Source organism: Equus przewalskii, chromosome 4, assembly GCF_037783145.1.
Source record: "Equus przewalskii isolate Varuska chromosome 4, EquPr2, whole genome shotgun sequence".
NCBI lineage: Eukaryota > Metazoa > Chordata > Mammalia > Perissodactyla > Equidae > Equus > Equus przewalskii.
This window is the reverse complement of record NC_091834.1, coordinates 58,424,193-58,446,479: the sequence shown is the minus strand read 5'-3', so window position 1 is coordinate 58,446,479 and position 22,287 is coordinate 58,424,193. Positions and strand designations below refer to the sequence as shown.

Below are 22,287 nucleotides of genomic sequence, written 5' to 3'. Positions count from 1 at the left end.
GCGCGCACTCAGGCTGCCGGGCGGCTGGTCTTGCCCGGCGGGCTGGGCGCCCGGCACTGAGCGCTCGCGTGCGCTCCAGGCTCCCCTGGGTTTCGAATAGTTTGAGGAGCCCGGGGGGAAATGTGCTTCAGGAGTGAGATGTCAGCTTCTCGAGGGATGACCACAGACTCTGGGCCCCACGAAGGCCCAGGGCAAGGGAGGTGAAGCCCGGGCCTGGAGCTCATAGCTGCAAGGGCCACTAACAGTTGTGTGAGACCCGGAGCCTCCGTTTTCCCACCTGCAAAATGGGACTGAGATGGGGCAAAGCTAAGAAGAGGCGCTCAGAAAATTGAAAAACGAAAACAGTAATACCATGTCAGCCCTGTTGCCTTGTTCAGCCTTCTCATTTTACAGATGAAGAGACTGAGGCTGTGGAGGGACAGTGCCCACTTCATGGCCATCTCCCACCCTCCCCACCACCACCACCAAAGTGGAGGTATCAGACCAGATGTGGTTGCCAGGTGCCGGTAGGCAAAGCCTGTTTTTAGGTGCTGCGGTGGAGGAGGGGATGAGAGAAGTGGCGCCTAGTGCCAAACCGCAAACCTTGGCAAAAGGGAAATTTCATTATGAAGTAATGAGTAATTCCTCCTGGCAAGATGTATTGTTATATCTTCCACTTCAATTTGGAGGAAGAGAGGCTCAATTACCCAGAAAATACAGTCAATTAAAGGCTGCTGATTGGACACGAGGCCGGATCATCGATCTTGTACTTTCCAATATCGCTGCAGACACCTCATTTTCCCTCCCTATTAACTGAAAATACGCCTGGCATTACGGCAACCCGCAGCCCATTTACCTGTCGCAAGCAATCTTGGCCCGATGCGAAGCAATGGGGAAATTTGCCGGGGTTTGGCACCAGGAGCTTCCCAGCTGCAGTGGGAGCTGCGCTGGGCAGGGGGTGGTGAGGGAGTAGTGGGGAGGATGCTGGAAACCCCAGCACATGGCTTTGCTTGGGAGGGCAGGGGTCACCGTGTGCAGGCAGGTTTGCTCTGGAACCCAAGAAGGGATGGAGGCCAACTGAGGACTCCCCATCTGCCCAGGATACACCGGCAGAGGACCCTTGGAGTCCATGCAACCCTGAGTTCCCAGCCTGCTGAGGGCACTCATCTCTCCTCTGCTTGAGCAGGACTTCAGAGCAGCCACAGTACCTCTTATATGAGGACAGAGGATTCAGGTGAGGTGGCTGCTGAGCACTATCTGTCCCCTTGCCCTGACCAGCCCAGAATTCCATCCTTAATGATGACTTCCAGTTTAAGGATTATTCAGACCCTCTCATCCCAACTCAGGAGTCCTTCAGCCTCCTCTCCCCACACCCTAAGATGTAGACAGATCTTGACCAGCAAACCCAGCTCTCTGCAGGGCTTAAGCTCCACCCCCACCTACCCATTCTCTCCACCTTGCCTTGGGGTGGAGGTAGGATCCACAGAGACTACAGTCCAGGATCCCCTTTCCTCAAAGGATTGGGGCAATTGGAGAAGGAACCATCATGGGGTGAGCTCCCAGGTGGGTCGGCACTCTGCTGGGTCAGTTTAGCCACAGAAGGCTCCCAGCATGCACAGAATTAACAAAACATGTACCCCAGAGCAGCTCAGAGCCTGCCTTCTCCACTTCTGTGCAATAGCCATTTGGAGCCTGCCAATGCCCACCGGAGGCTTAGGAAGCTGTCTGTGGTCCATCTTTTGGTTCCTTTCCTGCCCAGGCCTATGGTGACTGAACTAGCAATTCAGAACGATTCAATGTATCGCCTGCTGCCAAAACGATGATAAAGGGTAAAGTGAGAATCAAGTCCAGCTTTATTGCAATATGGTTAACAAATTATAACAGCAAATTCTTTGGACTTCAAAGGAAAACCAAATGCACTCCCTACAGGAAGAACCTCTCCCTCGCAGTCAGGGTGAAGCTGGCATTGAGGGGTACAAGTTCTCTCATCCCTCAAAAACTGGCTGCAAGAATGAGTGTGGGTGTGAGAGTTTGAGAGTGGCTCCCAAACAAACCCCGGTGAAGGAGAAAGACAAGTTCCCCAGAAAGGGCAGAAGGCTCCCACTGGTATCTGAAAATCAAGCCCCAGTGGCAGCTTAGGAGGAAAATGAGAGGAAGAAGGATGTAAAATGCCAAATGTGAAGGGAAGGGCCAGAAAGCTCCTGGTGAAGAGAAGGTGATCAAGCAAAGGCTGGAAATAGCCTCTAATTTGCTGCCAGATACTTAGTGAGGGAGATAAGGTCCCCACTCCCTAAGCTCTTCCCTGGGCGCCTTGTTAACAGCTCAGCTCTGGGCTCCACAGCCGGCCGCACGGTGATCATTATTATACATTCAACATTCACAAACCCTCCTCACACACATCACTTGCTAATCAGGGTGTGTGTTGGGCCCAGGGAGAAGAGGCTTGGTAGAAGCCGACCGGGACCCTGGGGTGTCTGCAATCTCCCTGCCAATGTTAAACAAAAAGTTGCCGTGCTGGTAGGGGTGATTGGGGTAGGGGGGATGGGGGTGGAGTTGCGACTGGAGAGATATCAAGAAGCTAGGAGAGAGGAGAGAGATCAGGTGCCGGTAGACGCCAGAACCAGAAGATGTTGTGTAACTGAGGCTCCAGGTAGGCGAGGGAGCCCCCAGGTTAGGGGCAGGATTCTCCGTGGTAGTAAATCATCTCTCTCTCTCCCCTAGATGGCTGGTACGTTGCCATCCACAAGCCCGTGCCATGCCTTGGAAAAGCTGGCAAAGATTAATCTCTACCTCCTCTGCATACACAGCACTTTGTTCAAAGACACAGCAATTTCGCTTTCCAGGGCTAGGGCTTGGCCTTGGCAGAGGGGAGGGGTCCGAGTGAGGGAGGGGTGTGCTGTGGGGGAGTGGGGGTGCTGAGGGACTGGGTATTGGTTGCTGTTGCTGCTAAGTTTGTTTAGCTTTGGAGCCATGGCCTCAACCCCGTTCAGGGGCAGTGGGTCCGGTGAAGAACGGCAAAGAGGGGCCGCCCCAGAGGAAGGTCTCTCAGCCTCGGACTCCCCATCCCCACTCCTGCTCCCCAAACGCGCCAGCCAGGGCCGCTTCCCGGGCGTCCCATCCTCGAAGCCGAGTCCCGTTGGTTCTTTGCGACCCTCTTCTTTCCCCTCGGTGCCCTGGGGGCGGAGAGGGGCGCTGGCTGAATCCCCGGGGGGGGGGCGCCCACGGGCGTCCTGGAGCCGGCAGCCCGCGGGCGGCCCCTTATCTGGTGAGGGGCACCTCCTCCCGCTGGTCCAGCGCGACGGAGGAGGCCTTGCTGAGCACGGAGGGCGCGAAGGTGAGGAAGGAGTCCGAGCGGGAGGTGGAGGCACAGGTGAAGTCCGAGGCGGCGGCGGCGGCGCGGGGCGCCAGCCCGTTGGCGGGGCCGCTGTGGCAGGCGAGGCAGGAGCAGGGCCCGCCGGCCGAGGCGCCCAGTCCGTGCGCCGGGCCCGGGTAGAGCGGCGGGTGGCGGAAGGCGCACAGCAGTTCGGGCCGCGGGTAGGGCTGCGAGAGCACGCGGAAGGTATCGAGCGGGCGCAGCGGGCCGCTGAAGGGCGAGGCGGCGGCCGAGGCGGCGGACGCGGCGCCCAGGCCCACGGGCGAGTAATATGGCAGGGGCAGGTGCGACGGGAAGGGGTAGGGCAGGCCGCCGGCGGCCGCCGCGTGGCTCATCATGTACGTGTAGAAGGCGGGGTCGGCCGGGTGCGGCCACGTCATGGCCAGCCGCTGCCGCTTGTCCTTCATGCGCCGGTTCTGGAACCACACCTGCCGGGGAGCAGAGGAGCAGGTTTGGCCGCTGCGCTCGGCCTGTGAGCAGAGCCCAGAAGTCCTACCCAGCTGCAGGAGACGATGCTGGGTGCCTCCGATGCCCCCAGGGCAGCGAAGAGCCAAAGCAGAGAACCTCGGGGTGGGAGCAGTTCCCACAACCACCTCCTGGAGCTAGCATCCCTCCAGGAGAGGTTCAGGGAGCGGCTCCAATCTCTGTCCCTCCTCCCCTCTGCCTACTCGGCCAGGACCCCCTGGAGTGCCAGAACCGGCTGTGAGCTGCAAGTAGTGGAGGGACTAGGCACTCCACTGGTCTGAGGCAGCAGGCATCGTTTTCCCGAGAAACCCCTCCCATTCCAGCCGCTCTCCCCCTGGGCACTTCCTTGTCACCCGCACAAGGACCCCATCTGTGCTGTTTATTTGGCTAGGAAAGGGACAGAGTCAACCACATGGCAGCAGTGCCCAGCTAGGAACTGTGCGGAAGGTAAATCTGCATGCACCTGGCACCTGCACCAGGCCTGGACACCTTCAGCCTAGCTGCCTTGTGGACAAGGAGACCCCAGGCCCCATTCCTGGCTGGAGATTTAGGGAGTGGGCAGTTGGTCTTTACTTCCTGCTGAGTAGGCACAGGGCCTGTCCCTGTGGGAGCTCATACCTTGATGGTGGTTTCTGGCAGGTTTAGGGCAGCCGCCAGCTCGCATCTCCGAGGCCTGGAGACGTAGTTCTCCCTGTAGAATTCCTTCTCCAGCCGTGCAATCTGCTCCCGGGTGAAGGCAGTACGGTAACGTCGCATCTGGTCACTGGCGCTGCAGGCCAAGGTGCCCTGCGAGCCGCCGCCGCCATTGCTCTTGGGGGCCTCGCTGCCGCCGTTGGGACTGCTAGTCAGTGCCTCGGAGCCGGGCCCTGTGCAGGGAGCCCAGAGAAGACACACACACAGAACACACAACAGACACAAACGCTGCTGATGTGGGGCTATAGACCCAGGGTGTGTGTGTGGAAGAGGGGTAGAATGGCACCTCCCTCCCCCAGTAGGCTCAGTCTTTACCTCTGCTGGGGCACCCAGACTTCAGAACCCACAAAGAGATGATACGGGCTCACCATTCTGGTGAGGACATAGCAGCTATTAGGCCTGGCCAGGCTGTTGTTTGGGAGGCCTGCCTAAGGCCTGCTGGGGACAGAAGCCTCAGCCACCCTAGCCACCTGCCCTGGGTCACAGGCGAGATACAGCCCCTCTGAGCTTTCTCTCCACCATTGGCAGGAGCAGGCAAGAATGTGCATATCTGACAGGCGAGTGAGTTGGGATGCGCCTTCCTACTGGAGTGTTGTGAACTCTTGGTCTTAGTGCAATGTAGAATGCTGGGCATGAACTGAGTTTCCTTGCTTTTTTGTGTGCCAGGCTGCCAGGGCAGGTGTGGAAATGTATACTAGGTTGCACGTGTTGCAGGAATGGCATAGGAGTGTAGGTATGAGTACCCTATGACCATAGTATATTTGAGTGGAGTGTGGGTTATTCTGAGGGCATGCTATGGTTAGGGGTCTGGCTTGAGTAGATAAGATGGTAATGGGTGGATGTGGGTGCTCAACAAGGTGTTGACTGCCAAGGTCACGGGGTGGTTTTTCTTCCATACCAGGTGGGTGAAACGGACCTCACAGCTGTGTGGAGGAGTGTCTAATGGTGGGCTCTCCCTCCTAGAATTCCACCCCTCTCAGGGAGACTCCCTTCCTGGCCATTCACTGCCCCCCTCCCCATACCAGCCCCTGGTCAGGGAGGGGTTCTCCAGTTAAAGCAGTATGACAACCCTCCCTCTTCCCCCCCCCCCCCCTAACCCAGGGAAGGTTGGGGCTCGGCCCCCTGCAGCTCCTTTTCCTTTGGGTGGAGAAGTGGGACTGGGAAGGAAAGGGGAAGGGGGGAGGGCCAGAGCTCTGCCTTTTCAAATGCAACCGGAGACCAAAGGCAATTAGATCATTGGGACCATTTCCGACCTGGCGCCACCGAGCCCGGGAAGTGACAAGGTAATTTGGACCTCTGACCGACGTGCAAACTGGTCGGAGGGCCGCAGCACCCCGGCGGCCGAGTCCACCGCAGTTTTACGGTCCTTTATGGACTCCGGGCTTCCGCGCCTGGAAGCGCCTTGCACCCAGCCAGCCACTAACTGCCCGGACCCGCGTTTGATCTAGCCCACGCCGGGGGAAGGTGTCTTCCTGGAGCAGTTGAAGCAGTACCACAAAACTCCGGAGGGTTGGGGTGCACTTTAAATCTACCTCAAGCCCAGAGCTTGCGTCTCCCTCCTCCCAGCAAAGCACAGCTGTCACCCTCAGTCCCGCCAAGGCCAGAGCACAGAAGGAGACCCTCACGAGGGTACAGATAGCAGGGATAGTTGCTCCTGTGGGTCCCCCCAGCCTCCCTGCCCTGGGGGCAAGGAGTGTCTTCCTCCCCTCCAGAGCTGAAGTGAAAGGTGGGCGCGGTGGGAGGCCCCGGGAGAGGAGGGGAGCGGCGGCTACCTTTGCTGTGCTGGTACTCGGCGTTCCCCGTGGCGCAGTCCGGGGTGCAGCTCACCTCGATTTCTTCATAGAAATCCGATTCAGTGTCCGAGCTGCTGGGTTGCCCCTGGCCCGAGAGATTATCGGCAGAGGGGGCCGGAGGTCCGGGCCCGAGCACGGCGGCCCCAGCTGCCCGCGGCTCGGCACCCGGTCCCGCAGCGCTGCCTGATAGTCCATCGACCGGCTCCTCCTCCGGGCCTCCCCCGCCGCGCTCCCGGGCGGCCGGAGGACCTGCCCGCGGGCTCAAACAGCCATGGGGCACCATCTTCTCGGGCGGCTCGGCTTCGGACAAATTGGAGACCCTCTTGCCAACCAGAGTGCCAAGCTGACCCCCATCCAGAAACATAACCATGTCCTTTCTGCTCTCCATCCCGGGGCTCTCCGGGGGGGAGGCGGAAGCCCCAAATGAGCTCCTAGCCCCCGGTTTCTTGGGTCCCTGGCGGTCCGACAGATCCTGCCTGCGGGAGGGAGAAAGAGAGACCAGGCGACTGGGCGGGCGCGAAGAGGCCGGAGCACGATGTCGACGGTGACGGCGTTGGTGGCGGTGGGGAGCTGGGGTCACCTTGTGAGGCGAGCGCTCCTCTGCGCCGCACCGCCTCTGGGAGGAAGCCCCATTGCCCTCTTCTTTCTAAGCTGTCATTCTCCTGCTGCAATCGTCATTACAGTACCGCTGCTGACGCCACTCGGCGAGCGCAAGTGGATAAATAGAAACGTCTGCCACAGCGAAGATGAAAGGAGACCCGCAGCTAATGGCTCGGCAGTGATGCGCCAGGTGTGGGCCTCGCTCGAATGGGGAGGAGAGTGTGAAAACAGAGAGACACACACACACTGAGAGAGGGAGACATCCAGGCAGAGGGGATGCAAATGGAATTTCGCAGAAAGAAAAGAGAGTTTAACGCGCAAGGCGAGTTCCGCAGGGGCTGCGGGACTCGGTAATTGAATACGCTTTTGATTTTTTTTTTTATTGTTGTTTTGACTTTTGTTTTCTTAACTTGGTACCTTGATCTAACGCTGATGAGAGAATCCATAACTGCATTTTAGAAGTGTGAAGGCCGACTCGCAAGCCTGGCTTCTCTTGTCTTTATTACGACTGCCTGTCCCTGGTGAGCTAACCTCGTAGGGGCTCCAAAGTCTTTTTACAAGCTACCGAAAAACATACTCCCTCCCCCCCAAGTTGTCTGGAGAGCTTGAGCCTGGGGTATCTTTTCCTCTCTCTTCCTCCTCCCACCCCCTACCCCCAGCTGTCTCCTTTCTCCTGGGAACCAAAAGAAAACTTTGCTCTTTTTCTTCCCTAAGGGGAAAAGATAAATGCCTTAATATTTTTTCTTTAAAGACCCGCCTTGGCTGCAGACTCAAAATGTTCTCTGATTTGTTTTTATTCCCTACTCCCCATGTAGGTGGCCTTAGCTTTCCACAGCCCGGTTTGACCTCCAGGTGGCTATTCATAGAAGAAATCGCTTTCCCATTTGCTCGGGCCTCGCCTGCACTTCAGGTATGTAGGGTGGGGAGAGGTTCTGAGAGTGGTCTTTTTTCTTTTCTTGCTGGTATTTTAAGGTATTCGTTGAGAGTTAACGAATTCCCCCGGAAACAGGTTATGCGAGTGAAGAGGCGCAAACAAAAGCGACCCCTACAGCGGCAGCGCCGGTGCTCCGAGCTGGGAGAAGGCGCTCTTCTCGCCCGGAAACTTGGAGCAGGGGTGGAAGGTGCCCTATCGGCACGTGGCAATGGGGTTAACAGTGGTTTGACTCGGGGTTCTCCCACAGGGCCAGCCCAAGGGCTTCCATCTCCTGCTCCAAAAGTGGGTGGCACTGGGGGTAGAAGAGAGAGAAGTCACTGAAAATGCCCTGAAAGAGCAAATGATTGGGGGCCCTCATAAACCTTTGAGGACAGAGGGGAAACTCTATGACAGGGTGGGGGCGGGGGGGGGGGTGTTGTAGTGCTTGAAGTCTTTGGGAGCAGCCGCAGGCTTCCTCTCGGGTCTTCTTCCAGGGAAGGTGGAATAGAAACCATGGGGAACTGACCCCTTGCCAGGTCTGAACAAGTGTGTCGGTGCCAGGCAGGTTGGCTGGGTCTCTCCCCACTTTGCTGAGAGCAGGAAGCCAGGCGTTCCTCTGCTTTGCCACCCATGCAACTCTCCTTTCATTGCCAGTCCCCTCCCCAGAGCTTCCAGCTCTAAGCAGCGAGGTGCAAATGGCTGCCCTGTACCCTCCTCCTTCTCCGTGTCCCAAGATAAAGCCTCAATTTCCACTTTTCTAAAGAAAAATCCCTCTATCATTGTATTTTCTGCCTTCTCTCTATCGCCTACCTTTCTGTCCTCCTCCTTTTTCTCTTTCTCTACTCTTCTCCCTGTCCCTCTGCCTCAGTCTTCCCATCTGTGGGCTTATGGAGTGGCAGAAAAAGCTAGGGGTTCAGGGAGAGATGAAAGTTCCCGTCTGACTCCTGCTTTCCACTTGTCTCCCTATTTCATAAGAAGATGCTCATCAACCTCTCCTGGGGGAGGGGGGAGGGCAGGAGGATCCTGAAGGTAATGTCCACATAATCGTCTCCACTTCCTGGGATGCTCAGAACCACCATCTGCTGAGTACTGTTAACCCAAAAACCCTGGGGAATATTTTAAAGGCGAGAGGAGTGGTTGAGGGTATCCCAGAGCCTTTTGCTGCAGTGCAGAGCTGATCTAGGACCCTGTCAGCCCTGCCCTTCCCAGCCAGCAGCCAGAACTTGAGGGAGCACCTGGCTTCTCTCTCCTTCCTATAAAAGTCCAGCCCCCAGCGTCTGCGTTAGAGCTGCCACGGTCGCCCACCCTCGGTTGGGCCCTTCCCGCACTGGGCCTGGGTCTCGCCCACCTTCTCCTCCCCCCCCCCAACCCTGCCACCTTCTCACAGCCGCCCCGCTGCGCTCACCTCCGTGGGGCCGGGTCCACAGAGGGACTCCAGGCTCCTCCGCCCCGCCCCCAGCTTTGCATTCAATGAGAGTGCTCTGCGTTTGATCCTCTTGTCCTCTGGGTTTTCCCTGCGAGATGAAAGCGGAGGAGGATTGAGAAATCAAGACCTGCCAGTTACGTCTCCTTCCTGGGTTCGGCCCAACCGAGTGGGGCTTCCCCTTGCCTCCCGGGGCGGAAGGAGGCTAAAGCCGGGGCTCGGCCTCTCCGGGAGAGGGGCTGCCTCCTCTGGGCTACAGATCTGAAGCTTCAGGGACGCCCCCGCTCAGCCCGACTCCCACCCTACCCCTCTCCCGGCCCCTCAGCCCTTTCAAAGCAGCCTCAATTTCCCAGGTCTTTAGGAGTCTACGACACCCCCTGGCGCAGGAGGAAAAAAACTGTTTTTTAAACGAATGTCACTTCTTCCAAAAGCATCCTTTCGTTAACATCAGAGGGAAAGAGGTCAGATTTTTAACAAAAGGAAGAAGAAAACAGAAGAGGACTGGATAAGAACACTGTTTCTTTTTTTGTTTGTTTATGGGGTGGGGTATTTTAATAGCTTGGTTATTACCGTATCGTGTAGGTTATCCCCGACACCGCTCGAGAAGGAAGGTAAATTCGCAGAGGGAGCGAAGCTCGCTCCCACAAGGCCTGGACAACCTCGTAAAAGCGGAGAGGCGATGATAGCAGCCTAAGTGGGGTCCGGCCCAGGCCCCTACTGCTTCTCACCTCCCTCAGAGGGGAGGACCTCCTCCCCCCGCGGTCCTGCTGTCCCCTCCCCCGCTGGGCTGACGCGTTTAGGTCCAGCCGGCTCCTCTTGAATTGAAATTCTCCGGACTTCAAAAGCTCCCGGCTCTGCTTCCGCCAGGCTGGGCTGGGCCGGGGGGTGGATGGGAACCCCGGGGAGGCCACGCTGAGATAAGATGCTCCGGTTGTGTTAAACGGAATCGGAAACAGGGCCTGGGCTACCAGACGCCCTGATCCACTGGGGCCGCTTTCCTTGCCAAGAAAACCCCGCTCCGGAGAGCGGCGGCAGGGGGTAAGGAACGCCTCAGTGGCCAGCAGATCCCGCGGTGGTACGATGGTCTGGGACCCTGAGTACCTTCTCCAGCCAGATGCGGGGCCTCCCAGCCGCAAGCACGCATCCTGGCAGAGAGGAAAGGGCGAGGACATCTGAGACAGGGGCACGGGGTTTCGTGAGATGATTTGGCCGCTTGTGTGCCAGAAAAATTTTGATCAGGAAAAAATTGTTCTTGCTTCTCATTTTGGTAAAACGTAAGAACAAAGGGAGCTTCTGTTTAAACAATAAGCATCGCCCGGCTGTCGTGGATATTGATCTTGGGCTCTCAGTCGGTCATCTTCCAAGCTGTGGCGAGGGCCGGGGCCGTCGAAGTTTTCGCGAGGCTGGATCTCCGCGGCGGGATCGTGGTGGGTGAGGGGACTTCTGGCGGTCGGTCTCCCTCTCATCGGTGGCGTCTGCCGACGCCCGTCTGGGAACCCAGAGCTGAGAGGCACCGCAGGGTGCACCCCTCCGGGAGAAAGGTCCGCTGGATCTCAGACACCCAGAGGTCGGGCTTCCCGGAGGCCGGGCTATCACTCTGGGACCACTTCCCCCACCTTCTCACCCACCCATCAGGGGGAGTCGGTGGTGGTGCAGGCCAGCTGCAGGCACCACAGAAACAGTTTCTCCTTCAGGCAGGCAGAACCTGCGGCTTCTGGAACTCTGGTTTGGACAAGTGCCCTCTTCTCTCCGAGCAAAGGGCCAGGTGCCTGGGACAGGAAACTGACTGCTTTCTGGACCCTGCCACCTCCTGCTCCTCAGGTCCTCCGACGAAGCCAGCCCTGTGTCCGCTCTTGCCACTACACCTGTGCAGTGTGCTCCTAGAGGCTGAGCCCTGAGCCCAGTGGCTTCCCCACCCTCAACCACCAACTACCGCCTGGGTAGCCCATATCCCTACACCCACCTCCTGCCCACCCCAGAGCTGGAGGATGTAGGACAGGACTGGAGCCCCAAGGACCTCCCTAAGCTCAAGGCTTGCCCCTGCCTCAAGCCACCAACTGGAAGGGCCCATGTTCAGGTCAACCAGCAATCCCCCAACACTGGAGAACCCAAAGGTCCAGACAGCCCCCTCCCCAACCCTAGCAGAGGTGGTATGGGTTTTTCCTTTGCCATTACTCCTGAAATTTGCTTCCATTACAAAGTGCCTCGATGCTCATTTCTTATTTAACCACAGAACACTCCTTTAAAAGGCCTCAACAAGCCACAGTGCCTTTTCTCCTACAGTGATAGGGTTACCAGTGGTCTTGACTCAAATGGCCTGGCTGAGTGTCAGATCCTGGAGCAGTGCTCCTCCCAAGGCCCTGTGCCTCCCCCTGAAGAGATGCCTCAACACCCAGCAATACCTTAACTCTCCATAAGGCAATCCTCTACAAACCCCTGGCCCTTTCTGGGAACTAGGTGGGTCCAGGCACCTCTCGAAGAGGGTGCCTGTCTGCCCTCAGAGGCAGAAGGCCCAGAGAGCACACACCTGGACTGTCCTCACCCTGCCTATGCTCTCCCATGATTTCCCAGGAAAGCAGAGGAATCCCCTCTGGAATTCTGGGAACCCCACGTGATAAGAGCAGTCACTGTTCTAAGCATTTCACCTGCATTAGCTCGTTGCATCCTCACAACAGGCCTGAGGAAGATATTACCAATCATCCCTATTTTGTAGCTGATTTATCTGAAGCACAGAGAGGAGGCTCATGTATAAATAAAGGACTCAACCCCCATCCCTCTAGGTTCAAGTCCACTCACAACAACTGGAGCTATTAGAAAGTGCCAGGCATTGCATTCTGAGCCTTTCTAAAAACATGTGGTTTTTGCCAAGGCCTTTTCTCCTCCTCCTCAGTCCCAGAGGAATCCACAGGGGTTAGGAGAAGGGGAGAGGGGGTGCGAGCAACTAACCTCTCCCTACTCACTTTGGACATGAAGGAGAGTAAAGAAAAAAATGGCCCAAAACCATTTGGAGACATGTCCCGGAGAAGGCCTCCAGGCTTTGCCCCGCTTTAAGGCCAGGATCAGAAGCTGGCGGGGATTGCGCAGGGGCCTGGAGGGAGGTTGGAGCAGGTGGGAAGAGCCTTCAGGGCCTGAGTTCCAAAATAGCAGGAATGTCACTGCAGCAGCTGATTCTGGAAACCCAAAGAGGCAAAGTCATCTCTCTTTGAGCATCACAATCCACTGAGGTCCTGAGCACCCATCTGGAAAGGGGCAAAACTCACCAGGGTTGCCCAGCCAGTTTTAACCTCTTGGGAGTCATGGCCTTTTTGCATATCCAGTGAACATCTCCCCAGAAAAACGCACAGAGGCACCAAAGTTAGCCTTCAGTTTCTGAGATTCCCCTACCCCCTACATCCCTCGTAGAGCCACCAAACCCTAGGCACAATTGCCTGATCCCTTTGATAGCAGGCATGGTTTTATCAGGGTGTTTTCCCTTGTGCTGTGGCTGCCTCCCTCAAACTGTCCTCCAGGATTGATTGGCCCATGGGTCAGAATCTGAGGGTCTGGCCTCCCCACATTGCATCCTGACCTGAGCATTTCCTCCAGACTCTGCACATGCCTCCATTCAAAACCTAGGCCCTGGAGATGCATCTGGAGAGAAGATGATGTCCAAGCTGGGGCTTCTTTTGTAAAAAGCAGGACTTGGTTTGGGCTGACCTTCTCATGTGGTAAGGGGGATCTGGAGGGCGAGGAACTGGCCCCTGGTTATCATGGAGTCCCATATACCACGGTTTCCTTCCCCCGTGGGGAGGGGCACCGGGGTGAGTAGGTTTTCGAGTTTGTTTTTAATAGATTTTCTCTGGGCACAAACCTTTTCCAAGCGCTGGGCTGCCCAAAGGCCAGAGGAGCCTGACAGCCCTGCTCCCTCCCCAGTGGAGCCCCCCCCCCTCGCACCCTGGCGCTGGAAGAGGGAACCCGCCCACTGCCGCGCCATTAGGGTGGTCCAACCAGGGGATCAGGACCCCCCTGAGTGGAGTCGTTACCCGGTGGGATCCCCCATCTACACTTAACTAGACCTAAATGGCCCTAAATGATCCCTCCCGGGTCTCTCTCTCTGAGTCAGTTTCTGTGTGCTCAGTGACCGATGTCCCTCTCCTGGTCCTCGGGCCAAGGAGGAGGCCGCAGCCCCTTCCTCTCTTCCCGCTCGGCCTCTCCGGGCCCGGAGACGCCGTGGCGCCGGACGGCGACCCGGGGAGTGTCTCCCGGGTGCTGGGTAGGAGAACCGCCCCCAGACGAGGAAGTCCAACCGGTTGGGCGAGCTAAGCCTCTCCCGCCCGCGAAATGGAAAAACCTTTGTGTGAGGAGTTCTGGGGACTGATTTTTATAGTCCTGACCCAGACTAGTCCCTTCCTCCTATTGAGCTTCCCGGAACCCCGATGGGGTAGTTTTTCCCGTTACGCAGCGGGAAAACTGACTCTCAGAGAGGCTGAAGAACTTGCCCAGGGTCACACAGCAGGGAAGCGGACGAGCTGGGATTTTAACCTAAGTGGTCTGGCTCCGAAAGTCAGATTCTCTCTCTGACTTGAGCGCTACGCCCCCAGGGCAAAGGACTGTGTTCCCTAAAACCGCAGACAACTGCAGCGCCTTGGGTATGATTGAAAAATTGGGACAGAGGCCACCCTTCTCAGGTTGGTGGGGCGGATGCAGCTGCGGCCCTGGCAGCGGGTGAGCGACCGGCAGGAGCCCGCTCCCGCTGTTACCGTAAGTCTCAGAGGAGCGGGGCATAACGAGAAGGGTAGCTAAGAGCAGGAAGGCCCGGAGGGCGCCGCGACGTGGAAGGACTGTGCGTTCCCGGCTGGCCGGGAGTGAGTACGGGTGCGCAGGCGCCTGCCGCAGTGTTTCGGAGGGTGAGGGTACCGGCTATCAAGGGCTCATTGTCGTGGAGGGAGAGCAGAAGGAATGTCGGCCCAGAGGACAGAGTGTCACCGGCCCAGGACTGGAGTGCTCGCACCGGCTGGGCCCGGACCTGGAATCTGTCCTTCCGCTCCTCCACTGGGAGTGCCAGGTGCGGCCCTTTCCCTGAACGTCCCTTTCCGGGCTAGGAGCCGGTTGACCGCCCCGTCCGGTCCCCGCGGCCCTTTCCCCCTCCTCCCCTCCCGCCCCTTGCCGCCTTGGTGACAAAGCGCAGCTCCCGAACTGCTGTCTTGGTGCGCCCCCAACTGCCGACCGCCAGAGGCGGAAGTCGCGGCGCGTCCCAGCATCTTCGGTGGCTCCGCAACTCTGCCTGGGGGCCGCAGACCAAACACCCCATCCCGGCAGGGCAGCCGACTTTCGCTCCAAAGGGAGGCTCACTGCGCCCTAAGCGCCTGCCCTCTGAGCTGGACCCCAGAAGGGATGGGTTCGGGTTGGGGCCCTTCAGCCTCGTCTTCTAGAGACGGGCAATTAATCGCGCGCAGGTGAGGGCTGGAGCCAGCGAGTAGCTCTTCTGAGACGTTACCCTGCCCTCTCCCTTGAGAGGGGGTGCAGAACCCCACCACCAGCTGCTGATGCTTGCATAAGGAGAGTCGCATGGGTAGGAGTGCCTTTTGGGTTCCCTTGGCCAACCAGTATGATCAATCATGCCCTCCACACACGCATCGACCCTATTTATTGTGGTGCAGGAAGCCCAGGGATTGAGGAGCTCCTGTCTCCGCAGTCTTAGAGCGATGCGTTCTTGAGTCAGCTCTGATGGCCATTTATAACCCACATAGCCTCACAGCAGCTCTTCTCAGATTCCCTGTGACAGTGTTTCTTGAAGTGTGGTCCCTGCATCACTAGGAACCTGCTAGAAATGTACATTCTCGGGCCCCACTCCAGGCTTATTGAATTAGACACTCTGGAGAGGGCCCCAGCAATCTGTGTTTTGACAACCCTCCAAGCAATTTTGATGCACACTCCGGTTTAACAACTGCCACGGTATGGATTCCATCCCCCTGGTTTCTAAGTTCTCATGATACTCCACTATGCCTGGAATAGCTTTTTTAGCACCTTTTTAAAAAAAAAAAAAAAACCTCTGGCGCAGAGCTTTATGCCTCTGTTAGCCATGTTTATTCACCCCTGTTCTGTCCACTTTATTGCCTCCATGTATCTCTTTGGACACTGACTTTTCACCTAGTGATGTCATCGAATTTAGCTCCTCACTCATTCGTCCACTGCTTAAGGACGTGCCTCACCCAACAGCAGATTAGAAACTGCTCTGGGACTGCAGCAGCTGGAGCAGAGTGGAAAACTTGCCCTACCCAGAGATTTCTCTCTGAAAAGGGAATCAGAGTCAGATCTTCCGTATCTGGGTACCATATCTGGGTACCCCATCCTGCTAGAGAAGAGACAGAATGGACAGAGGGCCTTGAGAGTAACTGGGGACAAGGAAAAGTGAGGCATAGAAATAGGCTTTCTATAGGCCTCCCCAAGGACTATGGGCCGGGAGCCAGGGGGGTTCTACCAGCACCTCCTGCCTGCAGCCTCTTAGGCTTGAGATATACCAGTATTTTTCTTCTCCAATATCTCAAGATGGTGACTTAGGCATCTGCTGTGGCTGGTAAGTAAGAGTCAAAAAGACCTGAGCCACGCAACTATAGACATAGATGTTTTTTCATTCATCAGATTTTTCTAGTATCAAACATACTCTGGGATGCTACTTAGTAAGTTAAATTTACAGCTAATGAAGAATAAAGATACCTAAAAATATCTTTTGTGTACAAGGTACTATTCTAAATGCTTTGCATGTAGTATTTCACTTAATCCTCACAACTCCATGAGATAAGATGGCGAAAGCAATCAAAGAGGCGTTACATGCTTACTCAAGACCACACAGCCCTTTAGTGGCAGAGGTGAGATTTGAATCCCAGCAGTGTGATGCCAGAAGCCAGGCTCCTACTCAGTGGATTCAACCCCTGCCTGTGGAAGCTAACAGGTCATGCCCTGTGAGCTCAAAAGACTGATTTCATTTCCACAGGTGGCTAAACTCGTTGAAGCCCTGGAAGAATACTGCAGCCTCACCAGGCCTTTAGTACTAGTATTAATAATTAACGGTTGGTCTTTTCTTATTCAGGTAACATTTTCACACCCACTGTCCCATTTGATATAATAATTCTGTGTAATAGGAACAGCAGCTATTAATATAATCAGCATTTTACTGATGAGGAAACTGAGGCCCAGAGAGGTTAAGTGCCCCCCCCCAATCACTCAGCTAACGAATGGCAAAGCAAAGAACACTGTTACTCCTTTTGACTTCTTTATTTCTTATTTTTTCTTTCATTCTCATTCCAGATGCGCCTTCATGGGTCATCAGATTAATCCTGATATCTCTCAATTAGTTCGGGCTGCTCTAAAGGCCTTCTCTGTCCAGCATTTTGTTTGCTCCTCCCCAGGTCTCTAATGAAGTAGAAGAGGCCAGAGTTGTTCTGTCCAGTTTCCAGGTGAGGAAGCCAAGATCTGGAGAATTCAGAGGACTTGACCAAGGTTGCAGAGCCACATTATGGACCAAAGTCTCAGACTCTTCGCAAGCAAGACTATGAATGTTGTAGAGAATTCTACAGAATGAATGAGTTATTCTTAGTCCCCCGCCCCATCCTTAAAGCCTGGCAGTACTGACACGCACAAAGGAAAGGCAGACAGTTGTGAAAAAAATTACCGACAATTTACAAGTATACATAACATAATGTGCTGTTTAATGCAAGTTTTTATTATAATAGACTTAAAGTTGTTTCATAACTTCCATTATTGGCAATATGTCAACTTTGGAATGTTTTCCTAATTATTCTAGAGTCAGCCTTACAGTTCTTGGAAAGAATTAGGAAAAAAAAGAAAGGTCACTGTTTTAAAAATAGGCATGAAAAGGGCCAAAAGAACCCAGATCCAGATGTAACTCTGCCCTGGTCTTAGGCCCTGAGGAGGGGGTTGCACTTTCACAAGTGGCAACAGTATGGCCCATCTGCAACTGAACAGCCAGGTTCCCTCCAAAAATTGAACCATTTTCCTTTTATTAGAAACTTCCCTCCATCACGACCCTCATCTTTTCCTAATACTGGCAATGGAAAAAGAAAAAGCCCATGTGCTCAGGCTCTAAGCTGGGAGCATGATATTGAGCTCTCAGCTAAGCCTCACGGCCATCCTCAGAAGGAAAGATGGGTCTCCCCATTTTACAGATGAGAAAACAGGCCTGAAGAGGTTAGACAACTGGCCTGAGGTCACACAGGTAGTAAGTGGGAGAGCCAGGTGAAGACTCAGGCTTGTAAATATTAACTTTGACTTCCAATAGCCACGAAACCACTTTCCCTGTGGGTGTAGATTCTGAGAGCATCTGAACCAGAAGGAGAGGAGCAGCAAGGAGCTGGTCTGAGTGCAGTGAGGCCTGGATTTTAAGCCCAGGAGGGAGGCAGACAGATCCCAAGGATCTTCGGAGAGAGAGAAGATCTGTAACTGCTATGAGAACAGAATCAATGGTGGAGGAGTGCTCTCAAACTTGCCCAGCCAAGATTTCTGGCACTTCAAAGACAGTTGGTGACAAGGTAAGAGTGTGCACTTAGAAGCCAGACAGACCTGAGCTTGAACCCCAGCCCTGGCACTTGAGAGCCGGTGATGGTGAGCAGACCTAAGCTGCAGGATGTCAGGTCTAAGATACAGCTGTGAGGGGGACAGTTCAAGGTCTGCCTCTCAGAGCTCTTCTGGAGATTTAATGAGATGCTAAAGGGAAAGGGCCTAGCACAGTGTCTGGCCTACAGTGGGTACTCAATAAATGCACATTCCCTCCTGTCCCACCTTGGCTCTGCCCCTACTTCACCCTACTGTGTCTGTGCTTCTCCTTTCTCAACATTATACTCCTGGTGAGTGAGCACTAGCAGTGACTGGGAAGTGAAGTGGGAAAGGGGCCCAGGGAACCAATAATATGTTTGTGCTCCTCTCCCTACATAGTGGCTAACATTTCCCAGAAATAAATAACTACATTCATGCATTTGCTGGAGTTCAACAAATGTGGAGATGGTCAATGCATAGCTGAAATAAAGAACCATCTGGTGGGCACCTTTGCAGGGCCGTCATAGATGGCATCCAGGATCCTGTGTCCTTTCGGTAACTCCATTCACTGGGATCTGGGAGAGTGAGAAGAATATCAAGACATGCCTAGTGTGATAATGGAATTTTCCCTTTATGGTAGATTAAAGGCATAGGCAGATGGTCCATAAGTAATAATAGGGTGCCGCTGTTTCCCTGTTAACTGCAGTGGCAATTTAGCACACTAGTTAACTGCACAGACTCAAGTTAGACTTGGCTAATTCCAGCTCTGCCATTCACTATACTAGCTGTGTGATGCTGGGCAAGTTACAAAGTTTCTTTAAGTCTCAGTTCCCTCATCTGCAAAATGGGGCCATATGATGATAAATGAGTTGGTATTTGTAAAGCACTTTGGAGAGCATCTAGCGTATAGTAAGCCTCAACAAATGTTAATTATTACTATTGTGGTGTGTTACTTCCCTGAATGTGAGCCTAAGGGAGTTCTGTGAGTTTGTGGAATGCAAGGAAGATGAGTGAAGCAAGAACCTCATGCCAGGAGCAAATATACCAGTGGGCAGCAACTTATATTTAGAGCCAAACGGACCTGAGTTTCAATGCTGGCTTCACCACGAGTGGGCTTGGACAGGTTGCTCAGCCGTCAGGAGCTTCTGTTTACTCCCCTGTTGAACAGGGTTGAATAACAGCTGCCTTGCCTTCTCCACGTAGTTATTGGCCCAACTAGAACCCTATTCCCTGTTATTGTCACCTTTAATCTTTGGACTCATAAAGGTTTTCTTCTGCTTATTAAGGAGTATGCCCTCTGGGATGAGCCTCATTTTAAGCCCTTACCTGCTCAGTCCTTAGTGACCCGTCAACACTTTACCAGTGTTATGGGAATGGGTGAGAGGAGGACTGGGGTGCAGGTAAGGAGACAGGATTGAAGGAATGAAGAGAGCAGATGAGTAGGCTTCCAAGACCTCTCACTTCCTTCACATTGTTAACCGAGGAGCATCCCGCCCGGTGCCTTACGGTAACGTCACTGATGCAATGCCACAAATACTGTAAATTGCCAAGTGTGGACTCTTCCTGTCAATGTCTCTTCTATTTGGAGGGAAGATATCAAGTTTTGGTGGTGTGGGAATTTCTTTGGTATCTGTGGGAGGTGAATAGTATAAGAAATGGAACGGAAGACACCATGTTGGGCACAGTTCTCAATGGAATGTTGTTGACATGGAGGGAATAGATCACAAAGATTTCTCCTTTCTCCAGAAAGCCAACTTAAAGGTACAGCAAGTTTGGAAAGTAAAACTACTTGATTCCTCCTCACTGGCTTCTACTCCCAGCTTCTTGTCCCTATGCCCAGCAGAAAATTCTGGTGTTATTAATCTTCCTGGTGAAGATCCCAGGAATCCTCAAAAGACACTGTGGTTTAACTCAATCTAAATAATATATACTGAGGTCCCACTCTGTGGCCTCCACTGTGCTAATCACTTAGTTACAGAGTTACTGTAACAGAGACAACTAACTCTCCCTTCTTTCATGATGAAAGTATTTCCAATCTTCAGCTGTGCACATGGCTTTCAAGTCTAAAGACCACATTCCTCTGCCTCCCTTGCAACTAGGGGTAGCCTTGGGACTAAATTGTGGCCCAAGAGAATGTCAGCAGAAATGTCTTGTGGCAGTTTCCAGGAACCTTCCTTAAAGGACAGAAATGTACAAGCCTTTTGCATGGTATTCTTTATTGTTCCTCAGCCCTGTTGCCTGGAGCTCGTATACGGACCTCCTGGACCTATAGATGGCAGAGCAACAAGGTGGAAGAAGCCTGGGTCTCTGATATCATGGAGCACCACACCGTAAGGACCAAAGGCCTACAAGAGAATGAGAAATGAAGGAGTGTTTGCCAAATGAAAAAGAGAGAGACAGAGACAGAAACCTATAAGAAAATGTAAATTTCCAAAGTTTTTCTGGGTAGTGATAAAGGGGTGTGTGTGTGTGCGTGTGAGAGAGAGATTTTCCACTGAGAATTATACAACATCTTCATAGAACATCAGATTACACTAAACCTTTTTCCAGGCAGGCAGCTGAACCAAAGAAAAAGTTGCTAGAGCACAAACAGCAACATAGTTATTTTTAGGCGTACAATATGCCACTTTTTAAAAAAACCATTTTACCAGCCCAGTGATATCACCTAAGTGAGACATTGGAGCAAGATTATCAAGAGGGCAAATGAGAAGTTTCTTTGGAGATAGAATGAAAAGGAAGAAGCCTTTCTCAGACCGATTGAGAAAAACAGTCAACTCTCCTATTCCTATTTCTGTTCTCAATTTGCTGTGAGACTTTAAGTGAGCTATTAAACATCTTGGACCTTAGTAAAATGGGGTGGTAATTTCATATACAGTGGGTATTGTTAAGCTTTCTTGATTTCAGATCCAAATTGAGCCTCTCTCACAAAAAAGTGTGGCTTTTGTAAGCTGTTCACCTACTGCTGGGGAGCTAAGGGGATATGTCTGAAGAGCTAACACAGTTACAGATAGATATTCCATATGCTGACTCAACATAAATGCCTCACATTTTTATTTCCTTGGTGGAGAAACATCAGGGTCTCTGGCCTGTTTTACGTGCTTTAGTCTTGGGTGGGAAATGCGCCTAAGTAAAATAAGCCATTTCATAAGTATTTCTCCTTGCCCACACCAGTTATTATCGCTAACAACTCATTTTCCATCCACCGTGTTTCCCTGTGCTGGTTTTATGATAGGGAGTCTCCACCACTGTGGGCCCTCTGCTAGTCTAGCCAATTCTTTCCACCTCCCCAGTGAAAATGTGGAATGGAACTCAGAATTCTGATAGGGCTGGCCATGTGACATGGCTGTTACTTCTCTGGTCTCCATCTACTCTATAGGTGGCAAGTTTGAAGGTCTGGGACAATTCCCCTGATGGTTAGATGCACCAGTTTCCTACGGGATCAGATTAGCATGTTCAAGTATAATTTCTATAGTACTGGCCAGGTCTACTTTCAGACTGTTCATGAGGATGAGGAACAGCTGCCTACAGTTCTGTGAAGTTTCTTAGCAAAGAACCCAGCACCAGGAAGCTGAAAGTAAGACACATGCCAGCCCTTAAGGATTCTCTCCATTCTATAGGTGTAGATGGAGGCAGATGATCTGACCAATGACTAGGTCAAAAGCCCAAGAGCACAGGTCAGGGTCATGTGCAGCATCTTTGGCCAATGACTGTGTTTTATTGAGGCCCCTGGGCAGCCAGGAGAATGGACCAGTGGTCAAGAAAGTTGGCTCTAGTCCTGCCCCTCCCATCACCTGGCTGGATGACCTTGGATAAGTCACTTTATCCAAGGGCTCCTCTGGGCCCTCCTCAGTACCAGTCTCAACTCTGCCACACACTGGGTAACCTTGGCCAATTCACGGCATCAAGCATCAGAGGAAGCTAATACTCAGGGTGCTCCCACCATGATATTCTGTGACTCCAGCAGCAGCCTGGTAGTAGCAATGAAAGATATGGCCTTGGTCATGTTAGGAAATTGAGAGGACTGGGATGGCAGCTTCTCAGCTCCAGCTGATAGTGTTGCTAAATATTTCATTTTTAAGTGTTTTTACATGTTGGCAACTAATTTGAATTGTTACAAAATTCTGTATTGGCCAATGACTCGAGGCCAGAAGTGGCCTACTAGGCCAACTGGAGACCTCTGCAGTCCACTGACCCAAAGAAGAGACCTACTAGGTGGGGACCTGCGGGGGAGGAGGGGTGGATGCCGCGTCCCGCACGTGGAGGACACAGGTCTCCTGGCCAACGCTGGGCTGACTTGTCTGAGCTCCACAGCTCTGCTGCTCCTACTCCAGCCTCAGTTTCCCCAGCGCACCTGAAGTAGTCTAGGTCAGCCTGGGAGTATTTTCCTCTATCCACAGGTGGGCCCATCAGTCGAGGGCAGAAAGAGAAGCACAGTGTAGCGGGCAGGAACCGAGCCCTCGGGGCGCTCACGCGTCGCCCGGTGGGTCCCCCTGCCTCCTAACCCGAGACGCGCCGG

The 22,287-nt window shown here is 53.8% G+C and overlaps 1 protein-coding gene and 1 long non-coding RNA gene across 6 annotated transcripts in view; one reads left to right on the top strand and one right to left on the bottom strand.

Moving 5' to 3' along the window:
- Positions 1-1,814: 1,814 nt before the first annotated feature.
- EVX1 (even-skipped homeobox 1) overlaps positions 1,815-22,287 on the bottom strand; it is a 44,441-nt gene continuing 23,968 nt past the window's right edge. For all 5 annotated transcript variants that reach the window (XM_070616084.1, XM_070616087.1, XM_070616085.1 and 2 more), the window contains 4 exons: positions 9,222-9,330; positions 6,283-6,779; positions 4,436-4,683; positions 1,815-3,780 (listed from right to left, as the gene is read on the bottom strand). In XM_070616084.1, coding sequence (XP_070472185.1) covers positions 3,238-3,780; positions 4,436-4,683; positions 6,283-6,779; positions 9,222-9,283 — 1,350 coding nt within the window. In that variant the 5' untranslated portion in view covers positions 9,284-9,330 and the 3' untranslated portion in view covers positions 1,815-3,237. The remainder of the gene's footprint in view (positions 3,781-4,435; positions 4,684-6,282; positions 6,780-9,221; positions 9,331-22,287) is intronic.
- On the top strand, positions 14,046-20,623 carry LOC139082848 (uncharacterized). The gene is made up of 4 exons (XR_011539175.1): positions 14,046-14,283; positions 16,527-16,675; positions 17,518-17,767; positions 20,001-20,623. It is a non-coding gene; the product is annotated as an uncharacterized lncRNA (long non-coding RNA).